The sequence below is a fragment of the Falco biarmicus genome, chromosome 17 (genome assembly GCF_023638135.1).
Source record: "Falco biarmicus isolate bFalBia1 chromosome 17, bFalBia1.pri, whole genome shotgun sequence".
Taxonomy (NCBI): domain Eukaryota; kingdom Metazoa; phylum Chordata; class Aves; order Falconiformes; family Falconidae; genus Falco; species Falco biarmicus.
Window position 1 is genome coordinate 4073929 of NC_079304.1, and position 22107 is coordinate 4096035.

The 22107-nt window shown below is 60.9% G+C and overlaps 1 protein-coding gene across 3 annotated transcripts; it reads left to right on the forward strand.

Annotated features, from left to right (window-relative positions):
- The first annotated feature begins 1921 nt into the window (after window positions 1–1921).
- On the forward strand, window positions 1922–20858 carry MED24 (mediator complex subunit 24). 3 transcript variants are annotated; one of them, XM_056362491.1, is made up of 26 exons: window positions 1922–2009; window positions 2256–2394; window positions 4817–4899; window positions 5429–5467; window positions 6970–7043; window positions 8117–8340; window positions 8928–9039; window positions 9512–9662; window positions 9907–10020; window positions 10685–10732; window positions 10957–11042; window positions 11415–11501; window positions 11820–11931; window positions 12571–12713; window positions 13513–13550; window positions 14246–14328; window positions 15598–15776; window positions 15885–15984; window positions 16358–16533; window positions 16615–16879; window positions 17089–17270; window positions 17571–17664; window positions 18008–18107; window positions 19938–20015; window positions 20188–20336; window positions 20483–20858. In XM_056362491.1, exons 2-26 carry the CDS (start codon window positions 2265–2267, stop codon window positions 20597–20599), a joined length of 2964 nt encoding a protein of 987 aa, XP_056218466.1. In that variant the 5' UTR covers window positions 1922–2009; window positions 2256–2264; the 3' UTR covers window positions 20600–20858. The 3 variants fall into 3 exon arrangements, with proteins under 3 accessions (XP_056218466.1, XP_056218467.1, XP_056218469.1); XM_056362492.1 differs by having other exon boundaries at window positions 10960–11042; XM_056362494.1 differs by lacking the exon at window positions 1922–2009 and adding an exon at window positions 3001–3135 and having other exon boundaries at window positions 2257–2394.
- The last annotated feature ends 1249 nt before the right edge of the window (window positions 20859–22107 follow it).

Sequence of the window (22107 nt, forward strand, 5' to 3'; positions counted from 1 at the left end):
AAATCCCTTCTTATGAATAGGGGCCGCCCCCCCCCCTCGCTGCTGGACCCCCCCGCTGCCGGGGCCCCTCGCCGGCTGGGCAGCCGCTTGCCCGCCTAATCCCAGCCCCGGCGCGGGGGGATTTGCAGCCCCCATGAATGATTAACCGGGGAATTAAGGGGCCTCGGAGCACACCCCCCCCCCCCCCCCCCCCCATCCCCAGCAGAGCTGGGAGGGCTGGGGGGCAGCGGGCCTATGGGGCCCCCACCCCCCCCACTCCTGAGTCATGTGGGGCTCCCCACGGGTGGGGGGTGCTGGGGGGCTTTGCCCCCCCCCCCCCCGCTCCCCATTCTCCCGTTGCCGTGGTGATGCTGGAGGCAGCCATTGGGGATATTTTTAGCTGCTGGTACCATGCTGGGGGGGGCAGCCCAGCCCCAGGGCTGCCTGCATGTGTGCATGCACATGCGTGTGTTGCAGCACACCTGTGCATGCCTGCGTGTGTGCAGCACACCTGTGCATGCCTGCGTGCGTGTATGCAGCTGTGCACAGCTACCTGTGTGCACACACCTGTGTGCGTGTATCCAGCCGTGCACAGCTACCTGTGTGCACACCCACCCGTGGGCACTGTGTTTGCACACACACACATGTGCAGGAGCAGAGACGTGCCTGTATACATGCCTGCACTCATGTGTGTGCAGGCACACACGCACACCTGCGCATCTAAGCACACATGCAGGTGCATGCATGCTGACACCCACCTGCATGCATGCCTGGTGCTGAGTGCACACCCATGTGCACACCTCTGTGCTCACATGCATGTGCCTGTCTGCACACCTGCACTCACATGTGTGCATGCCGATATGTACACCTATGCATCTGTGCGCACGCATACACCCCAGCACGTGTGCACACACCCATCTGCATGCATACGCATTCCCATGTGCACACACATGTTTGCACACTCTCATGCTCAGACACACATGTGCCTGTAGGCACACGTGTGCTATGTGTGTATGTACATACACACACACGGATCCGTGCACATGCTCAGGCACATGCACGCACACCCTCCATCTGCATACACACACCCCTCCATGCTCAGCCCCCTGTGTTAGCGCTCCCACGCCTTTGCATGCACCACGTTTGCACACTTGTGCATATGCACCACAATAGGTTTGCCCCTCCCCCTTTGGAGGCACTGTGCTTGCATACCCATGTGTTTTCCACCCCCGTGCTTTTGCATGCTCCATGTTTGCACACCCACACCTTTCCATGCACTGTGTTTGCACACTCATGCATTTGCACAGCCATACCTTCGCACACCTTCTCCTTTGTACGCACCATATTTGTACCCCCATGCCTTTGCACACCCACTCCTTTGCACACACCATGTTTGCATACCCATGCCTTTGCACCCTCAGGCCTTTGCATGCACCATGTTTGCACACCCATGCATTTGCACTCCTTTGCGCACACCATGTTTGCACACCTGTGCATTTGCACACTCATGCCTGTGCACACACCTTGTTTGCGCACCCATGCATTTGCACAGCCACGCATTTGCATACTCACATCTTTGCACACTGTGCTTGCACACCCACACCTCTGCACACCCACTCCTTTACACACACCTTGTATGCACACCCGTGTATTTGCACACCTGTGCATTTGCAAACACCGTGCTTGCACACCCACTCATTTGCACACCCCATGTTTGCACACCCATGAATTTTCACACCCAGGCATTTACACACCCCGTGCTTGGGCACCCACGCCTTTGCACACCCACTTCTTTGTACACACCGTGCTTGCACACCCGTGCGTTTGCACACTCACGCCTTCGCACGCACCGTGCTTGCACACCCGCGCCGTTGCCCATCCCCGCTCCCCACCAACTACACTTCCCAGCAGCCCCCGCGCCCCGCCGCGCCCCGCCGCCCAATCAGCGCCCGGCTTGCTGGCGGGTGCCACCATGGCGGTGCCCAGGCGCTGAGGGGAGCGTTCGCCGGCCGCCGCGGTGCCAGGCCGAGGTGAGGGGCGGCGGTGCCGGGGGGGGCCGAGGGGCGGCGAGGCCGGCTCTGGAGTTTCCCCCCGCGGCCCCGGGGCTCCAGGCCCCCAGGCGCCGCCTCACCTTTCCTGCGGGAGCCGCTGGGCCCCGCTCGCCGCCGGGGCCTGCCTCCCCCCCAGCCCCTTCGCCTGTCCCGCGGCGGGGGGTGAGGGATCCCTGCCCCCTCCCCAGAGCCTGCCGGCCTTGCCCCGATACCCTCCCTTCGCAGGGCGCGGCCATGAAGGTGGTGAACCTGAAGCAGGCCATCCTGCAGGCCTGGAAGGAGCGATGGAGCGATTATCAGTGGGCCATAAATATGAAGCGGTTCTTCCCCCGTGGAGCCACCTGGGACATCCTCAACCTGGCAGGTCCGGGGCCGTGGGGCAGGGGGAGGCGTGGGGAGCAGGGTGGGGGCACAGGGGTGGGCTGGATGGGGCTCTGGGCTTCGGGGCGGTGTGCTCCAGCAGTGCCCTGGGTGGGCCTGTCACCTGGCCCAGGGGTGGCCCTGTGGTTAAGCCAGCTGAAAACTGGACAAGTGGTGGAGGGGTGGGCTGGCAGGACACCCAGGCAGTGCTGGCATCGCCGCCAACTGCAGCAGCACATGTTGAAATGCTGCTGGTGCAGAGCTCTGGGACCGCGGCGCTCAGCCCCAGCACCGCTTACCAGCCGGGTGCACACAGGTTCCTGCTGCCTGCCTCAGTTTCCCCCACTGAGAGGGGATAATGACCCCGTCTGCCTCCTCAGTGCATCTAGCCAAGCGAGCAAAAAGCACTATGAAGGAGCCAGGTGCTGCTCCAAAGGCCGCTTCCCACCCTCAGTTATTAGGGTTTCTTTTCCCGTCCCTATTCAAGGGCGTTTGACACAAATCTTGCCAAATGTTGGTACCTGCTGAGCTCCATGGTTTAAAGATTTGCCAAGCTTTTATGCTAATTATAGAAACTTGTTGCTAGGTTGGTTTTTTTTTTCCTGTGCAGCAAACGCATGTTTGCAGGCCTTGGATAAATAAACAGTACTGCTTGAGGATTGCTGCACTGCGGGATTTAAAGGGAAATAGCTCCAGCACAGGCAGCAGCACTTCTTGCCCCACTGAGGTGGGGGACCTTTTCCTGGTGGGTGTGTTTTTTTCCTCCCTGCATCCTACTGGTGTTTTTTTTTCTGGCAGCATCTAGCCCATGATGGTGGGTTTTGTTAGGCCACATCCTTCCAGCTGAGCTCCTCAGGCCCGGTTTCTCCTTCTCCCACTGTGGCTCATGGTAGGGTCAGCGCATGGATGTGCCCAGCCCCATGGTGATGTGGGGCTGGAGTAGCCAAGCTGGAGCTATGGGGACTGGCTGTGGCAGTGGGGCAGGCCTGGAGAGACAGATTTGCTGGAGGGGGCTGGTACAGGTGGGGGATGTGGCAGGCGGTTGGCTTGAGGGCCAGCCCTGCTGCCAGCCAGCTGGTCCCCGGGGCTCCCTGGTGCCTGTTCCTGGCATGGGGGACCAGCTCCTGCCCCACTCACTGAGGCAGTGGGGCCTGTGGGGCGCTTGGTGTGGTCTTGTCTGTGTATCCCAGAAAGCAGGGGCAGAGATAATCAGTCCCTGTGATTTCTGTGGAAACAGGTTTCTCCTGGTCCACTTCTAGCCAGCGAAAGGCTTGTAGCCTGGGCTTTGTTGGAGGGCAGCCCCTCTGCAAGGGGGGGAAGGGAGCTGAGCCCCTTTTTCCCTGCTGCAAAAGGGGGCTTAAAAGGGAGGATGATGCTGCTGACTCCATCCTGGGCAGCACAAGCATTGTGGGCACACGGGGAGGCTGTTCCCGAGACCCTGCCGGCTGTAACAACTGCTGCCTCCCTTGCTGCAGCCCTAGAGCTGTCCTTTCCCAAGCTCGTGCCTTTCGGATTTAAACTACAAAGGAGGAAAAGCTGGCACGAGCTGCCAGGATCACGGCGGTGCCCAGCAAATCTATGCTGACACGTCTGCAGTGGGTAACAGCATGTGGCTGGCTTGTGTTGACACTCCCTGATTAGATGGGGAGGGGAAGGCTGCCATTAGCCTTCTGTCCTCGAGCTGAGATGCTTTTGGCTGAGGTCTCAGCCTTCGAGCGAGACCCAGGGAGCCTCCTGCTCCCGCGGTTGGGATCCAGCAACGGCTGCTGCTCCTCCTCATCTTTGGGGCAACGACTTCCCAAACGGCTGCTGCCCCCTCTTGCATCTGGGTGCTTTGACCTACTTACAGCCGGTGCTGCAGCCCGGGGCCTGCTTTTGGGAGGTGGTTCCTGCGTTCTGCCATAGTTCAAATGGTCAATTAAAGGCTTGACTGAGCAGATAGGACGGGCAGAGCCCCTCCAGCGTCCACAGGCCGGTGCTGGCAGGCAGCTGGCGGCAGGGAGGGCCAGACATGTAGGGTTGGTCCCAGCTGAGAGGGACTGTCTGCCTGGAGTTCAGCCCCAGGTGTCAGAGCAAAAGTCACAGAGCAGAGGATGCGAGAGCCTCCTGGGCAGGACGTGGGAGGGAGGGGAACATGTTTGGAGAGCAGCAGGCGCTGTTTTGGGGCCAGGGTGCCCGGGGAGAGCTGAGTTAGCAGCAGGCTGCTTGTACTGCCTGAATTATTTACTGGCTTTTGCCGCTGGGGATTAGAAAGTTGTGGGATTCAGTTAATTTCAGGGAAGAGCAGTGCAGGGTTGCTGTGGTTAGCACAATTTGTCTTTGTCACCTTTCCTGTGGGATGAGGACAGAGCGTATGTGGGTCTGTGTGTCCCCACACCGTGTACGTGCTGACCTGGGACCTCCTGGCCCCTCTCCTTTGCTTGCAGAGGCTCTTCTGGAGCAGGCCATGATCGGGCCGTCACCGAACCCACTCATCTTGTCCTACCTGAAATACGCTATCAGCTCCCAGGTAATGACATTCCCCGCGTGCTGCCTCCCTGCCTCACGCTGCAGACGCTGCTGGGTGTCACCTCGCAGCCCCAATTAGCAGGTGGGCAAAGAACCCGAGGTGCAGAGTTGGTGGCAGGCAGATGCCCCAAATCTCCCATCTGTGCCTTTCCTGGGCTTGGGCAGGCAGTGGAGGGCTCAGTGCGTGCCTGAGGTGGGGATGTTTCAGTAAATAACCTCTGCCCATTGCCTGGCTGCACGCAGGTTGGAAATCCTTGTCCTCCAAGAGCTTCAGCGCTTGCTCTAAGCTCTGCGCTTTCTTAGCACGGCATTTCATATTGCCTAAAGTTTGTGTGAAACAAATCAGCAATCACCTAAAAATGTCTGTTTGGATTTGTGCCGGGTCAATGCCCCAGCCCTGTCTGCCGTGACAGGCAGCGGGGCCGTGCCCTGACCTCGCTGTTCCTCAGCAACCAGCATCGCGCTGGCAAACATCACCCGCTAACACGCTGCTGCACTGGGTTTGTTTTGGTTTTGTGTTTTGTTTGTAGATGGTGTCTTATTCCACAGTCCTGACGGCCATCAGCAAGGTACGGCTCTGACAGGTGCTGTCTGAGGTTTTTCTCTTTACCTATGACCCATGTATCCATTTCCCGCCCCACAACTCTCACCGAATATAGGTCAAGTGGAAAACGACATCCTCTGCTGAGTCAGCAGTGGTCAGACAGTGCAGATTAGTGCCTGAGTCCTTCCGTGTCCCGCTGGGGACAGGCTGCTGCTGCGCCTGGCAGGTCCCGCTCTGGTTTTGGGGATGGCTGTGGGTGTGAAAGCCTCGTCCCCTTGTCGTGTGGGGCCTGGCAGGCTCCTGCCCCGCAGCGCCCTGTGTGTAAACCACACCCTGGCTGCTGGAAACCACATCTCTCTGCGGTCAGCGGTGCTGGCAGCACCATGGGGATCCGGAGCTGGTGGTGGAAAAGCAGCGCTGCTCACGAGGGAGTGCTGCCAGCACCCAAGCCGCGTGGCTGTGGCCACCCACCCTGCCCGGCCAGCTGGCTTCCCACGGGTGCTCAAGTGTCCCCGTGCTGCTTTGATGGGGACAAACCCTCTGTGGCTGCCTCCACTTGGAGTATGGGGCTGCTCCGTGGGGAACGATAGTCCCTCGCGGGCTGCGTCGGGCCCCTTGCCCTCTCCAGGCACTGACCTCTGAAGAATAATTTCAGCAAGAATAATTTCTCTTCTCCCACCTCCCTGTTGTTACTGGGGGATGGGAAGAGAAAGGCACTGGTAGCAACGCTGGCGTTGTTTTGAGGTGCTGCAGGCTGAGCTTGGAGCTGTGCCATAAATGTGCTGTAAAGCCTTGGTGAGGGCAAGGACCCCTTCAGCGGGGCTCAGCACCCATCCGGGGTGGTGGACATCCTTCCAGGAGAGGGTAGAGCCAGCGTACAGCTGCCTGATGCTGAGCGCAGCGGCAAGTCTGCTCTGAATGGTGCAGGCTCGTCACCGTTCTCCTGGTTGTGTGTCGCTGCCCGTTCCGGCAGGGCAGGCAGAGAGCTGACCTTGACAGCCGAGGCTTCCTCCTTCAGATCAGCATGGGCCGAGAGCAGACCTGCGGGCTAGCTCCGGCCCGGCGGGGTGGCCCCATCTGCTCCGTGAGGAGGCAGGGAGCTGCGCTTCTGCTGCCCACCGCCCTCCCAGCCCTGCGGCCAGCCGGGCTGTTGGCGTGTGCTGCCAGCCCCGTCGAGTCGGGGGTGGGCACGCGGGCTGGCACCGAGCCACTGCCGCATCAAGGCAGCCGGCGGGGAGCGGAGCTCAGGCCCCCGCCGCCGTCTTGGGGAGGCTGCCGAGAAAACCCAGCCGGGTTTGTCGCTGCCGTGGCCCGCTTGCCTCCTGCAACCCCGGGAGGGCACGACCCGGCCGTCGGACAGCCCTGACCTAGTTCTCATTCAAGTGGCTGCTGGGCAGCTGCCAGGGCAAGCGTCCTGCTGCCGGCAGCGCCCAGCCCAGCCCGTGGAGGGAGGGGTTAGGTTTGTTTTTGGAGCCCTTGAAGCCTGGCAGCCCCCATCTGATGTCCCTCCTTGTTCCCCTGCTCTAGTTCGATGACTTCTCCCGGGACCTGTGTGTCCAGTCGCTGTTGGAGATCATGGACATGTTCTGCGATCGCCTCAGGTATGGTGTGGCGCTTCCAGCTGAGGGAGCCGGGTTCCCCCTCCAGCTCCATGTCCATTCCCGAATTGCTGCCCCAGGCTGGGCTGCCACGCGAGTGCCGGCATGGGAAGAGCAGAGGGAGTCCAAAACCCCACCAGCTTTGTGGGAAGCTGGAAGAAACCCACCTATTTGGGGATAAAAGTCTCCGCGGTGATATTCCTGCCTGGCTCAGGTAGATAGGGGTGGGTGTAATCCATGTGGCCTGAGACTGTGTGTCCCCTCAGAGCGTTTCCTTTCTCTTGTGTGGCCTCTGCAGCTTCCCAGAGCCCTGGCTACGTGTCCCCGTCTGCCAGTGCTTGCAGTCCTGCCTGTGCTGCCCCAGGCACTCCAGGCAGCTGCCTTGTTTTGCTTCGTGCTCTTCCGCTGGTGTTGCAGGACCCAGGGGAGTCCAGACAATTCAGGCCACAAAAACTTTTTTAGAAAACTCAGAAATCTTCCTGTTAACCCCTGACAGCCTCTTCTGGGAGGCCGAAGCAGAGAGCATGTGGTGGTGGGGGGTAGCGGGAGGAAGAGGAAGGCTGAAGGTACCAGCTCTTCAATTACATGAAATGAAGCAGCAGCAATGAATATGCATCAGTCACAGATGTTGACAAGGAGCTGTTGCTGGCCAACTGCAGAGCTGGCCACTTAATCCAGTCCCTGCCTAATCTGATCCTCTGCTTAATTTGATCAAAACTTCTGGCCCCAATGATTTGTGCATCAGGAGGGGAAAGCATTCACCTCTCGCAGCACATTGATTGATGCTGAGCCTCTCTTAGCAAGATAATTTGATTACAGGCTTGGAAAGTTTCCCTGTAGTAGAGTGGCCAGAGAGAAGGCTGCACTGGGGAGACTTTATTTCCCCTGGCTCAGCAGGGATGCTCGTGGGCTGAGTAGGTTGGCATCTGTGGCAGAGGAGCCGGCAGGCAGACGGGGCTGGGAGCACAGGACATGGGTTTGGATTCCCCAGCCTGCCCTGTTTCTGTGCCTCAGTTTCCCTGGGGGCAGTGGCCCGGCCCGTGGTGAGCACAGTCCCGTTTCTCTCCCCTTCCCAGCTGCCACGGCAAAGCAGAGGAGTGCATCGGCCTCTGCCGGGCACTGATGAGTGCCCTCAACTGGCTCCTGCGCTGTGCGGCCTTCTACACCGAGAAGGTGAAGGAGACACTGGAGCAGGCGGCAGCTGAGAGCCAGCTGAAGATGTGTCTGGAGCGGCTGGAGAAGATGCTCGGCAGTACCAAGAACCGCGCCCTGATCCACATCGCGAAGCTGGAGGAGACGTGTATGTTGCTGACCCTGCCCTGCCCTGCAGCACGCTCTGCCCGCCCGTGGCTGCTGCCAGGGCTTCCTCCCAGGTGCCGCTGGCCCTGGGGAGATGTCATTGCCACCTCTCCCTTCCCCCTGCCCGGCTCCTGCCGCATTGTCCCTGCAGCTCCAAGCCCATCCATCTTTCAGCCCTGTTGCTGTAACAGTCTCCTCCCTGGCTCTGTGCCACCCTCTGCCCCCTCCCCTCCGTGCTGCCCTTGGAAAAGGAGCAGAATTAATGTGAAGGCTGCGTGAGCTGTTCCTGGGCGCGTGGCGGGCCCTGTGCTCCGCCAGCATTGCCTGGCACGGCTCTGCACCTTCCCTTGGTGCCTGCGTCTGGCCAAGCGGCTGTGCCAGGCCCAGCCTGGAGCAGGAGCACTGGGTGGCACGCAGACCCTGGGCTTGAGTTCGCAGAGGTGTGCCGACTTCTGCTCACCACGGGGCCTGGCAGGGAGCCCCAGCCTTGGCAGCCCCTCCGTGCTGCTGCGGGCTTGGGAGCCAGCCTGCCCGGCTTCTCAGCCTGTCACCGTCCCACCCCGCTGAATTCCTGCCCTCCCTCCCCAGCTTCCTGGAGCACTGTGGAGCAGTCCCTCGTCAAGCTGGGGGAGAACCTGAACAGCCTCAGCAACTCCCCGCTGCGAAGCCAGGCTGACGACTGCGTCTCCCTCATCAAGAGGTAGCTTTGTGCTGCTGGCTGCGTGGGCTCGGAGGGTACAATGGGTCTGAGCCCTGCTCTGGGGGCTGAGAGCCACCTGCCACACTAGCTGCCTGCTTTCCAGGCCCTTCCTGGCTCAGACCCCTGCACTGGCGGTGAGCTGGGGCTGGCCAGAGGCCCTGGGGTAGGGTAGGGGACAGGGCTAGTGGCTCCTTCGCAAGTCACCTTACCCAGGGTTTGCTCCTCTGGTGACCCTGGGCCCTTTGCCATCCCTCGGCTGCTCTGGCCGTGCCAGAGCTGCTGCCCCTGCTCGGGGTCCCCCGGAGCTGCTCCCATGGCCCAGGCTGTGGTGCAGGGGCTTGGCTGTGCCCCAGGGCTCCTCTGCAGGACAGCAAAGATCAAGGGCTTGGCCGGGAAAGGAGGATGGGACAGGAGGAGCAAGGATCTGTCTCTGCAAGGCTCCAGTAACCCTGTGCTGTTGTCTCCCACCCAGCATCCCCACCATGCTCTCAGTCCACTCCGAGCAACTGAACAAGACTGGCTTCCCCACCGTGCATGCTGTAGTGCTGCTGGAGGGGACCATGAACCTCACGGGAGAGACCCAGCCGCTGGTGGAGCAGCTGATGATGGTGAAAAGGATGCAGGTACAGAGGTGGCATCTCGTTCCCCTGCTCAGGGTGGCCTGGGGCTGTGGGACCAGCGCCTCGCTGCAGCTCAGTACTGCTAAACTCCCTGTGCTGATCCTGGTCCAAGGGTATGGACGCAGCCGCAGGGAGCAGCATGAGCCCATCGGCACCTTTGCAGGGGGTTCAGGGGTTTGGCTGTGCTTGGGGGAGGTGCTTTATTGCCTTTCCAACACTGGGGATGTGTTTTGTCCGTGCCCTGCAGCGCATCCCCTCCCCGCTCTTTGTGCTGGAGATCTGGAAGGCTTGTTTTGTGGGCCTCATTGAGTCCCCAGAGGGCACGGAGGAGCTGAAATGGACAGCCTTCACCTTCCTGAAGGTAGGGCCCAGCCCCTCCCTGCGAGTGCAGTGCCCTGAGCCTTTTCACCTCACGCCCAGCCCCTGCTGAGCGCTGAACCCTGGCAGAGCAGTTCTCTCCCACAACGTGCCCCTCGGGGTTCCCCCGCGGCCCGGCTGAGCCCACGGCAGCCCTGCTGCAACTTGCTGAGCATCAGGTTTGTTGTCCAAGGCCCCTCTTTTCAGGCCAGCCCCACTTTGTTTTGCAGAGTGGCTTTCCTGGCATGTTGGGGGGGTGGAAATTGTGGCCTTTGAAGGATGCCACAGCAGCCTTGGGCCCTACGCTCCCACAGCTCAGCGGTGGGCAGCCTGCAGCAGTCTGTTTCACCTCCTTTCTTTGTACCAGACAAAAGGGATCTGCGTGTAATTTCAGGCCTGGCCTGTGCTGGGTTCCTCCACAGTCTCAGCTCCCGGCCTGGCTGTCAAGAGGTGGCTGTGCCCTGTGGCTCCCTGTGATGGTGGGAGGACGCTGTAGTGGGGACATGGGGGCACAAAGTCCCCTGGGTGCAGGGGCTGCTCCAGAAATGCTCTTTTCTCTAGACTGGGAGAGCAGGCATGTTCTCCCTGGGCTCCTGCTGCCTGCGGGAAGTCCTGACCGTAGGATGGGGTCTGTCTCGGTTGGTCACATCGTGCTCTGTGTCTTTCAGATACCCCAAGTCCTGGTTAAACTCAAGAAGTATCCCCAAGGGGAGAAGGTGAGTCTCGAGGGCTGTCGCTTGGAGCTGTGCGCCGCATTGTGTGCACAAGCAAGCTGTTTGTCACGATGGTGCTGGTGCCTGGCCAGAGCTGCGTGGGGGCGGCTGGGGTAGGAAACAGTCTATGTCCCCAAAATCTTCCTCTAATGGATGAGGCAGCGTGGGAGGGGAAGGTGGGCTTGTGTTGGCAGCGCTCCGAGCTGAGTGCTTGGCTTTGTGCACAGCAGGATTTCACCGAGGATGTGAACTGTGCCTTCGAGTTCCTGCTGAAGCTGACCCCTCTGCTCGACAAAGCAGACCAGCGATGCAAGTGAGTGCTCGCCGTGTCCGGGGCTGACCTGCAGAGCTTTGAGCCTGTCTGGTGCCACCACAACCCCATCCTCCCTGCGGGGTGCTGCGGTACGGGGTGCTGGGGCAGCTCCTGGCAAGGCTTGTTTAGTTTCTGATCCAATTCCTTCTTCCTGAGGACCCAGTGCTGCCAAATGAGCAAGGCAGTGAGCATCTGACAGCCAGTTCACGTGTTGGTGATGCCGTGTGATATCTGGAGCTGCTTTTGGCCCTGCAGCATCCTCAGAGGAGTGGGAGCAGGGCCAGGAGGGCAACCCAGGGGTCCCCCTGCCCTGTGGCACTGCCGGGGGCAGCAGGAGTGCTGTCCCTCAGACGAGCGTTCTCTTTCTTTCAGCTGCGACTGCACGAGTCTCCTCCTGCAGGAGTGCAGCAAGCAGGGGCTGCTTTCAGAGGCCAACATGACCAACCTGATCGCCAAAAGGTACAGCGCTCTCAAAAATCTGGGTAACCAAGTGGGGTTGGAGCACCTCCTCTTGCTGTCCTCCTTGGGGCAGGGTGGGGAGTGTAAAGGACCAGCTGTGATGCCGCTGGCTGTCCTGCAGCTGGGACACCATGGCCTGGAGGGACAAGGCTTTGCTTTTGGTGACAGATTCAGTACAGTCAAAGTCCGTCCTCTCGGAGTGGCAGCTGGTGGTGGTCTTCCCTCAGGGGTGCCGCTGGTAGAGGTGGCTGAGCGTGGGGAGGAGTGAGGCAGGGTAATGAATTCCTGCTCACTGGCTCGTCTTTGCGGATCCCCCAGGACAGCAGACAGAGAACACGCTCCGCGCTTGAAATCGGCAGAGAACGCCAACATCCAGCCAAATCCAGGGCTCATCCTGAGGGCTGAGCCGACTGTCACCAACATCCTGAAGGTGAGTCCCCTCCTGCATCCATACTGGGCAGGTGGGTCATGGCTCCAGAGCCTGTTTCCAGCAGCACCAGTCTCACCAGGCAACTGGGGTCGTTGGGAGGTGCCTGATTTCCCCCTGTGCTGGGGTGGAGGAATGAAGGAATCGCTCCCGGCCTTGCCGCTCTGCCGTGGAGATCAGGGGGCTCCCCTCCTCCTTCCCAGGAAGCCAAAGGAGCTGTCAGGCTGCGTGGTGTTGTCAGTGCCAGCAGCCTGAGCCTCGCCAGCTCTGCCCATCCTGCACTCGGCCGCTTCCCCGTGTGCGTCTCCCCCGGTCCCTGGGGACTCCCTGTGTCACTCTGGTTGCTTTGCTGCTGCTGAGTACGAGAGAATGTTTTGCTGCTGGTTGTGCTGCCCCAGTGCACTTTGGCTCTCCCCTGCGCCGTGCTCTCTGGTGCTTGGGGCACGGAGGGCTCCATCCCAAACCTCCCCAAGCCCCGCGGGTCCCTGCTCACCGAGGCCTCGCAGGACAGCCCTGGCAGCCAATCAACTCTGCCCCCACAGCTGGAGCTTTACTGCTGCTCTGTAGCACACGTTCCCCATGACTTCTCTTTCCTCCTTTATTATTTTTTTTTAATTGGGTGGTTGTTTTTTTTTTTGGTAGACCATGGATGCAGATCACTCCAAGTCTCCCGAGGGCTTGCTGGGGGTCCTGGGTCACATGCTGTCTGGGAAGAGCCTGGACTTGCTGCTGGCAGCGGCAGCAGCAACGGGCAAGCTGAAATCCTTCGCTCGAAAGTTCATCAAGTAAGTGACCACCTGGACAACACTGTCCCTGGTGACTGTGGGGCTGGGGTGGGCTTGCAGCCCCCCAAACTGTCCCCCAGACTGGGCTGGATGTGCCTCTGAGCCGGTGTCTGTGCAGCACTGGGTCCAGCAGAGCCCTGGGGAGGGCTGGGATCTTGGCGAGGCTGCACCCCACAGCACCCCAGCTCCTTTGCTTCTGCCTGAACAGGGGAGAGAATCGAAGTCAGGTTGGTTTAAGGGTATTAAGAGAACTTGAAAGCGCTGGCAGAGCCTCAGATCGAGGGCGCTTGCCGTGTGCACGCCTTTAGTCCCCGGACGCCTGTGTCCTGGTTAGAGCACATGCACCAGCACGCGTGGGGCTGCGTGATCAACTTCCTCGAGCAAGGGAGGTCTGAGGCAGCTCGAGCCACGCCAGTCCGGCTGGGTGCACGGCCCCACTGTGCCCGCTGTGTTTGGGGGTGCGTGCCGCTGCGGTATGGAGAAATCCCCACGCAGCCGGGCAGAGCTGGCTCTGGCGAGAGGACAATGCACTCCAACATTGGGCTGAGTGGGTGTGGGGAAAAGCAGCGTTGCTGGACCTGTTTTGCTGCAGGGGAGCAGAGGGAGGAGGCGGCTCATCCCTGCTGTGCTGGAGGGTGTCTGCCGAGCTGGGCCCCACAGGTCCCTGCCCACCCTGCTCCCCTGTGTGGGGCGCGGAGCTGGGTGCTGGGGTGGGGTGCAGGAAGGGATCGCTGGGGTGGGAAGCGGCTCATTTCGTGTGATGCTAAGGCTTTGCTCTGGCACTTTTTGCCTCCTCTAGGTTGAACGAATTCACGAAGCACATCACTGCAGAAAGCTGTAAGTGCGTGCCTGTCCGTGTGTGGGGTGGTTTGAGCTGCGTTTCCCGCTGCCGCCACGTGCTGGGACACTGTGGGGCCCGGCTGGATTAAGCTGGGACTGGCTGTGGCGCCAGCCAGAGTGAGCCGAGCTGTGCTGGGTCCAGCTGGGGGCTGCCGGCAGGGAGCCCGGCACAGGGGGCACATGGCCAGGTGCCAGCAGGGATCTGGGCTCCTGGACACCCACTGCCCTCACATGTGGCACGCGTGTCCAATCCTGAATGTGGGGTGTTCTGTTCCCTGCTTGCGGCGGGAGAGCTCCTTCTCCCCGGCTGAGCCTGCGGGGCCCCTTGGGGCCTGGCTCCCTCCCTGGAAGGGGTGATGTGTCAGCACAGAGCCCGAGATAAGGACTCTGACTGCATTTGCGTGTGATGAAACTTGCTGAGTGTTCTGACCTTCCATGGAATGGGGGGAGCTGGGGGATAGGCTGGGGCTGCCAAACAGGAGGCCAGAGCTGCGCTGGGGGCTCCAGCAGGGGCAGACGGGGTGAACGGGGGCACTTGGCCCATCCCTGGGGTTTCCACACAAGCACTTGGGGGTTAGAAAAGCTACTTGGGGGGGAGCAGGGTCCCGGCCCCCGAGCTCACAGGGCTCCTGCCTGTCTCCCTCCTTGCGCTGAGGCTGGAGATCCCCAAGTGTTTGTTTCTTCTCCCTCAGCCAAAGCAGCCTCCGTTCGGGCCCTGCTCTTCGACATCTCTTTCCTCATGCTGTGCCACGTGGCCCAGACCTACGGCTCGGAGGTAAAGCATCCTCCCGAGGGCTGGGGCTGGGGGGTAGGCATCCTCCCGAGGGCTGGGGCTGGGGGGTAGGCATCCTCCCGAGGGATGGGGCTCAGACTTTCTGAGCGCGGCCCATGCGCTGCAGCCTGCCAGCCTCCTCTAGTGGCCAGTCTGCCACTGTCCCTGCTGTCCCCGCGGCCACCCTGCCATGTGGGGTAAAGCACCCAGTGCCTTTTGCCTGGTGCAGGTAGAAATCCACCCCTGCTGCGTCAGGCGATGGAGCGGGGTGGCTGCAGCCTTCCTGAGGGCTTTGGTTGTGCTCCCCTTATGGTACCATGGTATCGGTGGGAGCGCTGTCTCCGTACCCGCTCCGGGCTGGCTCTGATCTCACTGGACTTTTCCCACCATTGCCTCTCCGGTTTGGCACTGACTGGCGGGGGGGTGGCCATGCAGCCAGGCTGAGCGTCAGCCCTCCCCCATGAGAGGAGGAACTTGCAGCCCCACTGAGGAAACAGCGCTTTGGTTGCATGAAAATTTTCCAGGTTTCGACATCTGTGTGTGTTGGGAGGCAAAACGATACCGAAACACTGGGAACGTGTAGAGGGAGCAAAAGGCGGGTGGGAGGGCGCTTGCCCCATCAGCCCTGGGGAGTGGAGAGGGGGAATCCTGGCTGGAGGCAGCTTGGAGCGGACGTGCCTGGGGCTGTCGGATGAGGTCTCATCCTCTGGCCTGGCCCAGAGCGACTTTCCTGACCAGCTGCTGCTGAACAGATGTGCAAAACTTTTTTGACAAAAATAGTGTCCCTTGGGTGATGGTGGGCTGGAGGGAGGAAGCAGCGTGTGGGATTCCCAGCCCTCCCAGCTGCCTGCCAGCTGGGCTGTACGACCCGACCCTGGGCTGCGTGCCCTGACCCTGCGGAGCCGTGGGCCAGCCGGCGCTGGGGACCCCGAGCCGTGGCTCAGGGGCTCTTTCTGGGTAGGACATGGTGACCCCCCTGCCAGGCATGCGGCCCCTTGGGACCGGTCCTGTCCTGGCATCTCCCGGAGGGAAGCTGTTGGAGCGCTGCTCTGATATGGGCTGTGGTGCCCCGGGGAGTCCTCTGGTAGAGGGGGCAAGCCTACAGACTGGAAACCAGTGCCTTACTGGGGACTGACCAGTGCCTGCCTCTCCACGCAGGCCACAGGGTGGCGCTGCTTCCCCAGCCATGAGCACCCCAGGGTGGGGGGTCCCCAGCAGGGTCCCTGCAGGGTGGAGGCTGCATGGCGACCCCCGTGCCGGTTCCTTTTCCAGGTGATCCTGTCGGAGTCGAGCCCGCCAGGCGAGGTGCCCTTCTTTGAGACTTGGATGCTGACCTGCATGCCTGAGGAAGGGAAGATCCTCAACCCCGACCACCCCTGCTTCCGCCCGGACTCCACCAAGGTGGAATCCCTGGTTGCCCTCCTCAACAACTCCTCCGAGATGAAGCTGGTGTAAGAGTTCAGCCTGTGTGCCCACCCTGCCACCCACCCATCTTCTCTGGCCCCGTGGCTGCTCTGAACGAGTGCCTGAAGCACCCCTGCCTCTCTTTTCCCCGACAGGCAGATGAAGTGGCATGAGGCGTGTCTGAGCATCTCGGCTGCCATCCTGGAGATCCTCAATGCCTGGGAGAACAGCGTCCTCACCTTTGAGTCCATCCAGGTTGGCCTGGTGGGAGGATGGTGTGGGGCAGAGCAGGGGCATTGGTACTGCCCGGTGTCCTGAGGAAGGGCTAAGGCTTGAGCAGGGCAGGGGTCCCCTGTCCTCCTGCCCTGAATGCTCCTGCAGCCGCTGCAGAGCTTGCTGGCTCCTTCATGACTTGGGTGGGGAACCGAGATGGCTCCAGCCCCTTGATGCTGCCCTGAACAGCCCCACTGGTGGCAGTGGGGCTGCCAGGGGCATGTTCACCCCATGGAGGAGAGGAGGGCTTGGATCCTGCAGTTGGGTCTCACAGCCCTGGGAGGTGATGCTGAGATAAAACCTGTGCATCCACACGTCTGGGCTCATCCACCTCCGCTCCCATCTCCTCTCCTAGAAAATCACAGACAACATCAAGGGGAAAGTGTGCAGCATGGCAGTGTGTGCAGTGGCCTGGCTGGTGGCCCACGTCCGCATGCTGGGCTTGGATGAGCGGGAGAAGTCCCTGCAGATGATCCGGCAGCTGGCCACCCCTCTGTACAGCGAGAACACACTGCAGTTCTACAATGAGCGGTGAGCACATCCCATGCCATGCCGTCTCCTGTCCTCCTTCCCCTTCCAGAGCCTGTGTGACCCCGCGTCTCTCTGCTGCAGCGTGGTGATCATGAGCTCCATCCTGGAGCACATGTGTGCGGATGTCCTGCAGCAGACGGCCACGCAGATCAAGTTCCCCTCCACGGGCATGGACACCATCCCCTATTGGAACCTGCTGCCCCCCAAGAAGCCCATCAAGGAGGTGCTGATGAGCGTGTTCACCAAGGTGCTGGAGAAGGGCTGGGTCGACAGCCGCTCCATCCATATCTTCGACACCCTGCTGCACATGGGGGGCGTCTACTGGTTCTGCAACAACCTGGTCAAGGTATGGGGTGCAGGAAGGAGGTGGCTGTGGCCCACCGTGCTGTGGCTGGGTGTTGAGCCCGGGACTGCTGGGTCTAGCCCATGCTCTTGGTGCCCAGGAGTGCTGGTTTTGCCTGGGCTGGCTGCTGTGGTGGTCCTGGGCGCTGGAGGTGAGTGGCGCAGGCCCAGCCGTGCCTGTGCTTCCCCTCAGCTCTGCCTTCCACCTCGCAGGAGCTGCTGAAGGAGACACGGAAGGAGCACACGCTGCGGGCTGTGGAGCTGCTCTATGCCATCTTCTGCCTGGACATGCAGCAGCTGACACTGACCCTGCTGGGCTACATCCTGCCCAACCTGCTCACGGATTCCTCCAAGTGGCACACCCTCATGGACCCACCGGGAAAGGCCCTGGCCAAGTAAGACCCCAGACCCGCAGGTGCAGTCTCCTTGAGGGCAGATGGGCCTGTTTGTGGAAATGGAGAGATGTTCTGTGCTGGGATGGGGGTCCCAGCCACCCAGTTCTTACCCTGGCCCTGGCACAGCGCCGAGAGGAACAGACATGCTGGTGTCCCGGGCCCCATTCCTTGCTGCTCCTCACCTTGGACCTGCTGTGTCCTGTCCTGGCGCGTGCTCTGGGCTCTGCCGTCTTCCCTTGCCCGTGCACCATCATCCAGGTGGGCTGGCAGCACCTTGCAGTGTCCCTGCTCTGTCCCCAGGCTCTCCGTCTGGTGTGCCCTGAGCTCCTACTCCTCCCACAACAAGGGCCAGGCGTCTGCCAGGCAGAAGAAGAGGCACCGTGAGGATATTGAGGTGAGTCTGGCCTGGAGCGGGGTTCGGTCTGTGCACAAGAGTGGGCAGTGGCTGTGGGAGGTTCTGTGGGCTGTCTGAGGCTTTTTGACCTTAAAATACCGGATTTCCCGTTCCCTTTTTTGGGGAAGGGGGGGGGGGGGGAGCTGTAAGGAGATGGTCTCTATGCGGTAGGCTTAGGCTGAGATGCTCTGGGTGAACAGGGCAGGGGTCTCCCTGAAGGGATCATAGTCCTGGGCCGCGGGGCTGTGCAGAGCCCAAGGTGGGTCATCTGCCCTGGGGAGGGGGGCGAGGATCCCCCCTTGGAGAGGGGCAGGCAGGGCTGAACTCCCTCTGCCCCCCGCAGGATTACATCAGCCTCTTCCCGCTGGATGACACTCAGCCCTCCAAGCTCATGCGCCTGCTGAGCTCCAACGAGGAGGACGCCAACATCCTCTCCAGCCCCAGTAAGTGCAGGCGGGGAGGGCGACTCCTGGGCAAGGCACTGGTCTGCGTCGCCACTTGTTTCTGGCGGTGAAACGTGTATTGGCTCAAAACCGCTGCTTTTCCCAAACTGGTCAGGTGAAGATTCAGAGTGTTTGAGTGTGTTTTGCTGAGTTCCCCTGGAGCTTTTGCACTCAAAAAAGGTCAAGCTCTTTTTATTTCTTGGATCAGAACAGCTTAGGAAAGGGGATGACGTTACACCTTCGCCCCGTGATGTTGCCACCCAACCCAGTGCGTTACGCACGAGGGGCTTCAGGAAGCTTTGTTAAGAGCCTTGTCCCCCCCAGCCACTCTGCGTGGGACCGAAGAGCTGATGTGCTGAGCAAGAGTGGCAGGAGGTGACATTCCTGATGGCTGTGGCTAAATCCTGAAATTCCACTGTTGTTAACAAGGCAGCGAGCGGAGCTGACGAGTCCCTGCCGTCATGTCTCTGTGTCCCCCGCAGCACAGTGCCCTGGGTTGCGACAGCTCCGGCAGGCCGTGCCGTGCCCTCCTGCTGTGGTGGGGTGCTATCATGGCTCCCACATACATTGTCTGGCCTCCTGGGCAGTGAGTCAGGATTTTCCTTGGTCATTGTTTCTCCTAATGCCCTTATCTAAAGTTATTCTTTACTTACTAATTTTCGACACATCCATCAACCTGTGGTTTTTGTTGGTTTCATTACTGTTGAAATATGGGGTTTTCCCTTTATTTCACTATCTTTTTTTAACTTTTGAGGCAGTTCCATCTCTTTCCAGTGACATTCAGGACTTTTTTTGGGCTGTTTGCTGCAGTGATGTGGAAATGCTGCTTCCTGCAGCAGCCACGTAACTTGTGATTCTGTGAGAAAAGTGTGGGAGGGCTTTCTTTTTTTGGTGAGCATCCTCAGAGCAGCATAAGGTGGGTCCTGCTGATTTTTGGCAGTAGTTGTGTCCTGCGGGGTCTGCACAAGAGCCTTCCTGGGAGATTCCCATCCCACTGGACAGAGATGGCCGAGGTCCTCTCCCACAGGAGCACCCAGCAGTGCTTCATGGTTTGGGTCAGATAAATCCCCTTGCTCTGTCCCAAAATCTGCTGCTAGTCTGTTGGACATGCCTCAGCTCTGGTAGCTAAATTGCACCCTGAGAGTGAGATCTGAGTGCTGCTGTGCAGCTGTCGAACATCTGGCTCGCTCCGCCCAGCCGGCTGTGCTGCAGGCAGCGTGCACAGGATATGTAGCGTGCACGTTGCTTTGCCTTGGCAGGATGCTCTTCTTCTCTTCTGATCGTGACATTGCGTTATATTGCTCGTGCCCTTGTGGAGCGTCAGGGACGAGTCACCGCCGCAATTAAAAACGAGCAGGGAGTACCAGGGAGGCACACTCACGGTCTCACTCACGCTTACCCTTTGGAGATGTCATTAAACTTGGTCAGACTCAGAATAAATCTGGCTTGTGCAAGAGTGAAGTGTCATAGCCCAGGAGCAGCAGTAGCAGCATGTGGAGCCCTCCCTGGGCTGCTGCGCTCCGTCATGCCTGGGGCATGTGTGAGCCTGCGCTGCCTGCCCGCAGTGACCGGGGCAGAGGCTGCCTGCCTGCTGCCTGCCTCTGCTCTGCCTGAGCAGTGAAGACTCTGCTCGTTTGGGTGCGGAGGGCACCAAGGCCTGCGATCCGAACCTCTCCCACTCCATGGTGTAGCTCATGGCAAAGCCCCTCCTGCAGCCCAAGGGCTGGGCAAGCTCGGAGGGCCAGAGCTGGCCAGGGTGGGCATGTTGGTGCAGCTGAGGGGGCTGTTCCAGCCTCCCCCCAGCCTGACACGTGTTCTCCTTCCCAACAGATCGCTCGATGAGCAGCTCGCTCTCCGCCTCCCAGCTTCACACCGTCAGCATGAGGGACCCGCTGAACAGGGTGCTAGGTAATGGCTGGGGCCGGCTCCCAGCGGGGGTATCTGGCAGTGAGACCTGGCTGTGGAGTCAGATCCAGCCATGCCGGGACACTGGTGGGGACCTGTCCCCTGTCTGGGAGGCTGGGGCCACCCCCAGCCTTCCTGGAGTGGCCTGGCTTTTGATATTTCCCTGTCTCCACAGCAAATCTCTTCCTGCTCATCTCTTCCATCCTGGGGGCCAAGACAGCCGGTACCCACACCCAGTTTGTCCAGTGGTTCATGGAGGAGTGCGTGGACTGTCTGGAGCAGGGCAGCCGTGGCAGCATCCTCCAGTTCATGCCCTTCACCATGGTGAGTCCCGTGGCTGTGACATCCTTCTTGGTCACGGGCTGTTCTGTTCCCATGGGACAGATGCGCATCCGGGCGAGTCCCACTGCTCGGCTCTCATGTCCCCAGCACTGTTGTGAGTCACCTGTGCTTCTCCTCTCTCCGGGCAGGTTTCAGAGCTGGTGAAAGTGTCCACCATGTCCAGTCCCAAAATTGTCCTGGCCATCACAGATCTCAGCCTGCCCCTGGGCCGCCGTGTCGCTGCCAAGGCCATTGCTGCACTGTGAGCAGGGCAACTCCCTTCTGCCGTGCAGGAGAGGGCGGCCGGGCAGCTGCTGGGAGATCTGTGAGAACCTGGATGCTGGGCTGGGACTGGAACGCCTGGGACAGCTTCCCTGTCCCGGTGGGCTCAGCCTGGCCCTGCCCAGGGGCTGCTTCCCTCTGCGTTCGGCCTCCCAGCGGCATCTCGCTGCCTCGCGATGCGCTTTCAGAGACTGAGACAACCCCCTCCTTTTTTTCTATAACTCATTTCATTCTTTTGTAGAACCAGACTTTGCTTCATTTCTGTTCGGTTTCCTGACTGCAGCTCAGGGCCCTGGGGCTCCCACATCCCCCCTCTCAGGGCAGGCTTCGTGCGGGGAGTGATGGGAGAGTAAGTGGCTGAGACCCACGCTGGGTGGGGAGGGAATCACACTTGCTCCGTCCCTTCCTCACCTGCCCTGATCCCGGGTGGGTGATGGGCTGCTCGTGATGCTCCGGTTGGGGAGCGAGTGCCTGCGGCTGGCCGGCTGCAGACATGCAGAAGGGTGGAGCGGGGATGCTTTCCTGCCACGCTGTAAGCTGCAAGCAAATTCTTGTTGGAAATTCTTCCACGTGAGCATGAGTGAGTAACCACGGCCTCGCCAGCGCTGCGCCGGCCTCGTGCTGGGAGAGGCTGCTCCGCGGGGCTGTCCCACCACCCAGTCAGCTGCTTCAGCGGTGAATCTGCCTCTCACTGTCATGAAACCCTGACCCTGAGGGGGGTGGCAAGGCCAGAAGGGCTTCGCCTCTGCTCCTTTCATTTATATTTTCTATTTGACTCATGAGAAAGGGGGAAGCAGGGCTTGGGGGCAGCTGGGCACCAGTCTTCCCCTTGGGCTGCCTTGGCGCTGAGCCTGGTCCCTGCCACATCCCCAGGGCTGCGCTGTGCCTCCCACCCGCCTCGGCGGCAGCGGGGTTCGCAGCCCCTCTTCTGGGGGCTCTGAAGCGAGTGCTTCAGTGGTGGCGGGGGAGAAGGGGTGCAGGGAGCCCCTGGTGTGGTGCCACAGCGTTTGGGTCAAAAAGGCACCGGGGGGGGTGACTCAGGGCCTGCCTGCCCCCTGCCTGCTCCCTGGGATGATCTCAGCTCTTGGCTGCTCCTGGGCTTTGCTGGAGCGAGAGCCCCCGCTGCGGTCGGCGGAGGAGCCTTGCCGCGCTCGGGGTGGCTGTGGGTGACGGTCGGTCCTTGGCCGTCGCACGCCTGAGCATCCTCCCCCTTCCCGCTGCCTCCTGCGAGCGCGGGAGCCGCATGTACCAGGGTGGGACGCAGGGTGGAGGGCACCATGGGGGGCTGCGGGTGATGCTGCTTTCCCCCAGACCTGATTTGGCGCTGAGCTGGCACCAACCAGCCTGGGCACCTCTCCCCTGCGCCGGTGGCGGTGCCTGCTCGCCCAGGGGCGGCTCTTTACCGTTAGCTCGGAGCAAAGAGCAGGACCAGGCGCTCTTGGCCTTCCCAGCTCTGTCAATATTTGCCAGCAGCAGCCCTGTGCTTCACCTT

Bases quoted from the DNA above. Each gene is read 5' to 3' on its own strand.
- MED24 (XM_056362491.1), top strand. From the start codon at position 2,265: ATGAAGGTGGTGAACCTGAAGCAGGCCATCCTGCAGGCCTGGAAGGAG. The intron at 4,900-5,428 runs GTAATGACATTC...TTTTGTTTGTAG, and splicing joins AATACGCTATCAGCTCCCAG to ATGGTGTCTTATTCCACAGT. The intron at 12,714-13,512 runs GTAAGTGACCAC...TGCCTCCTCTAG, and splicing joins TTCGCTCGAAAGTTCATCAA to GTTGAACGAATTCACGAAGC.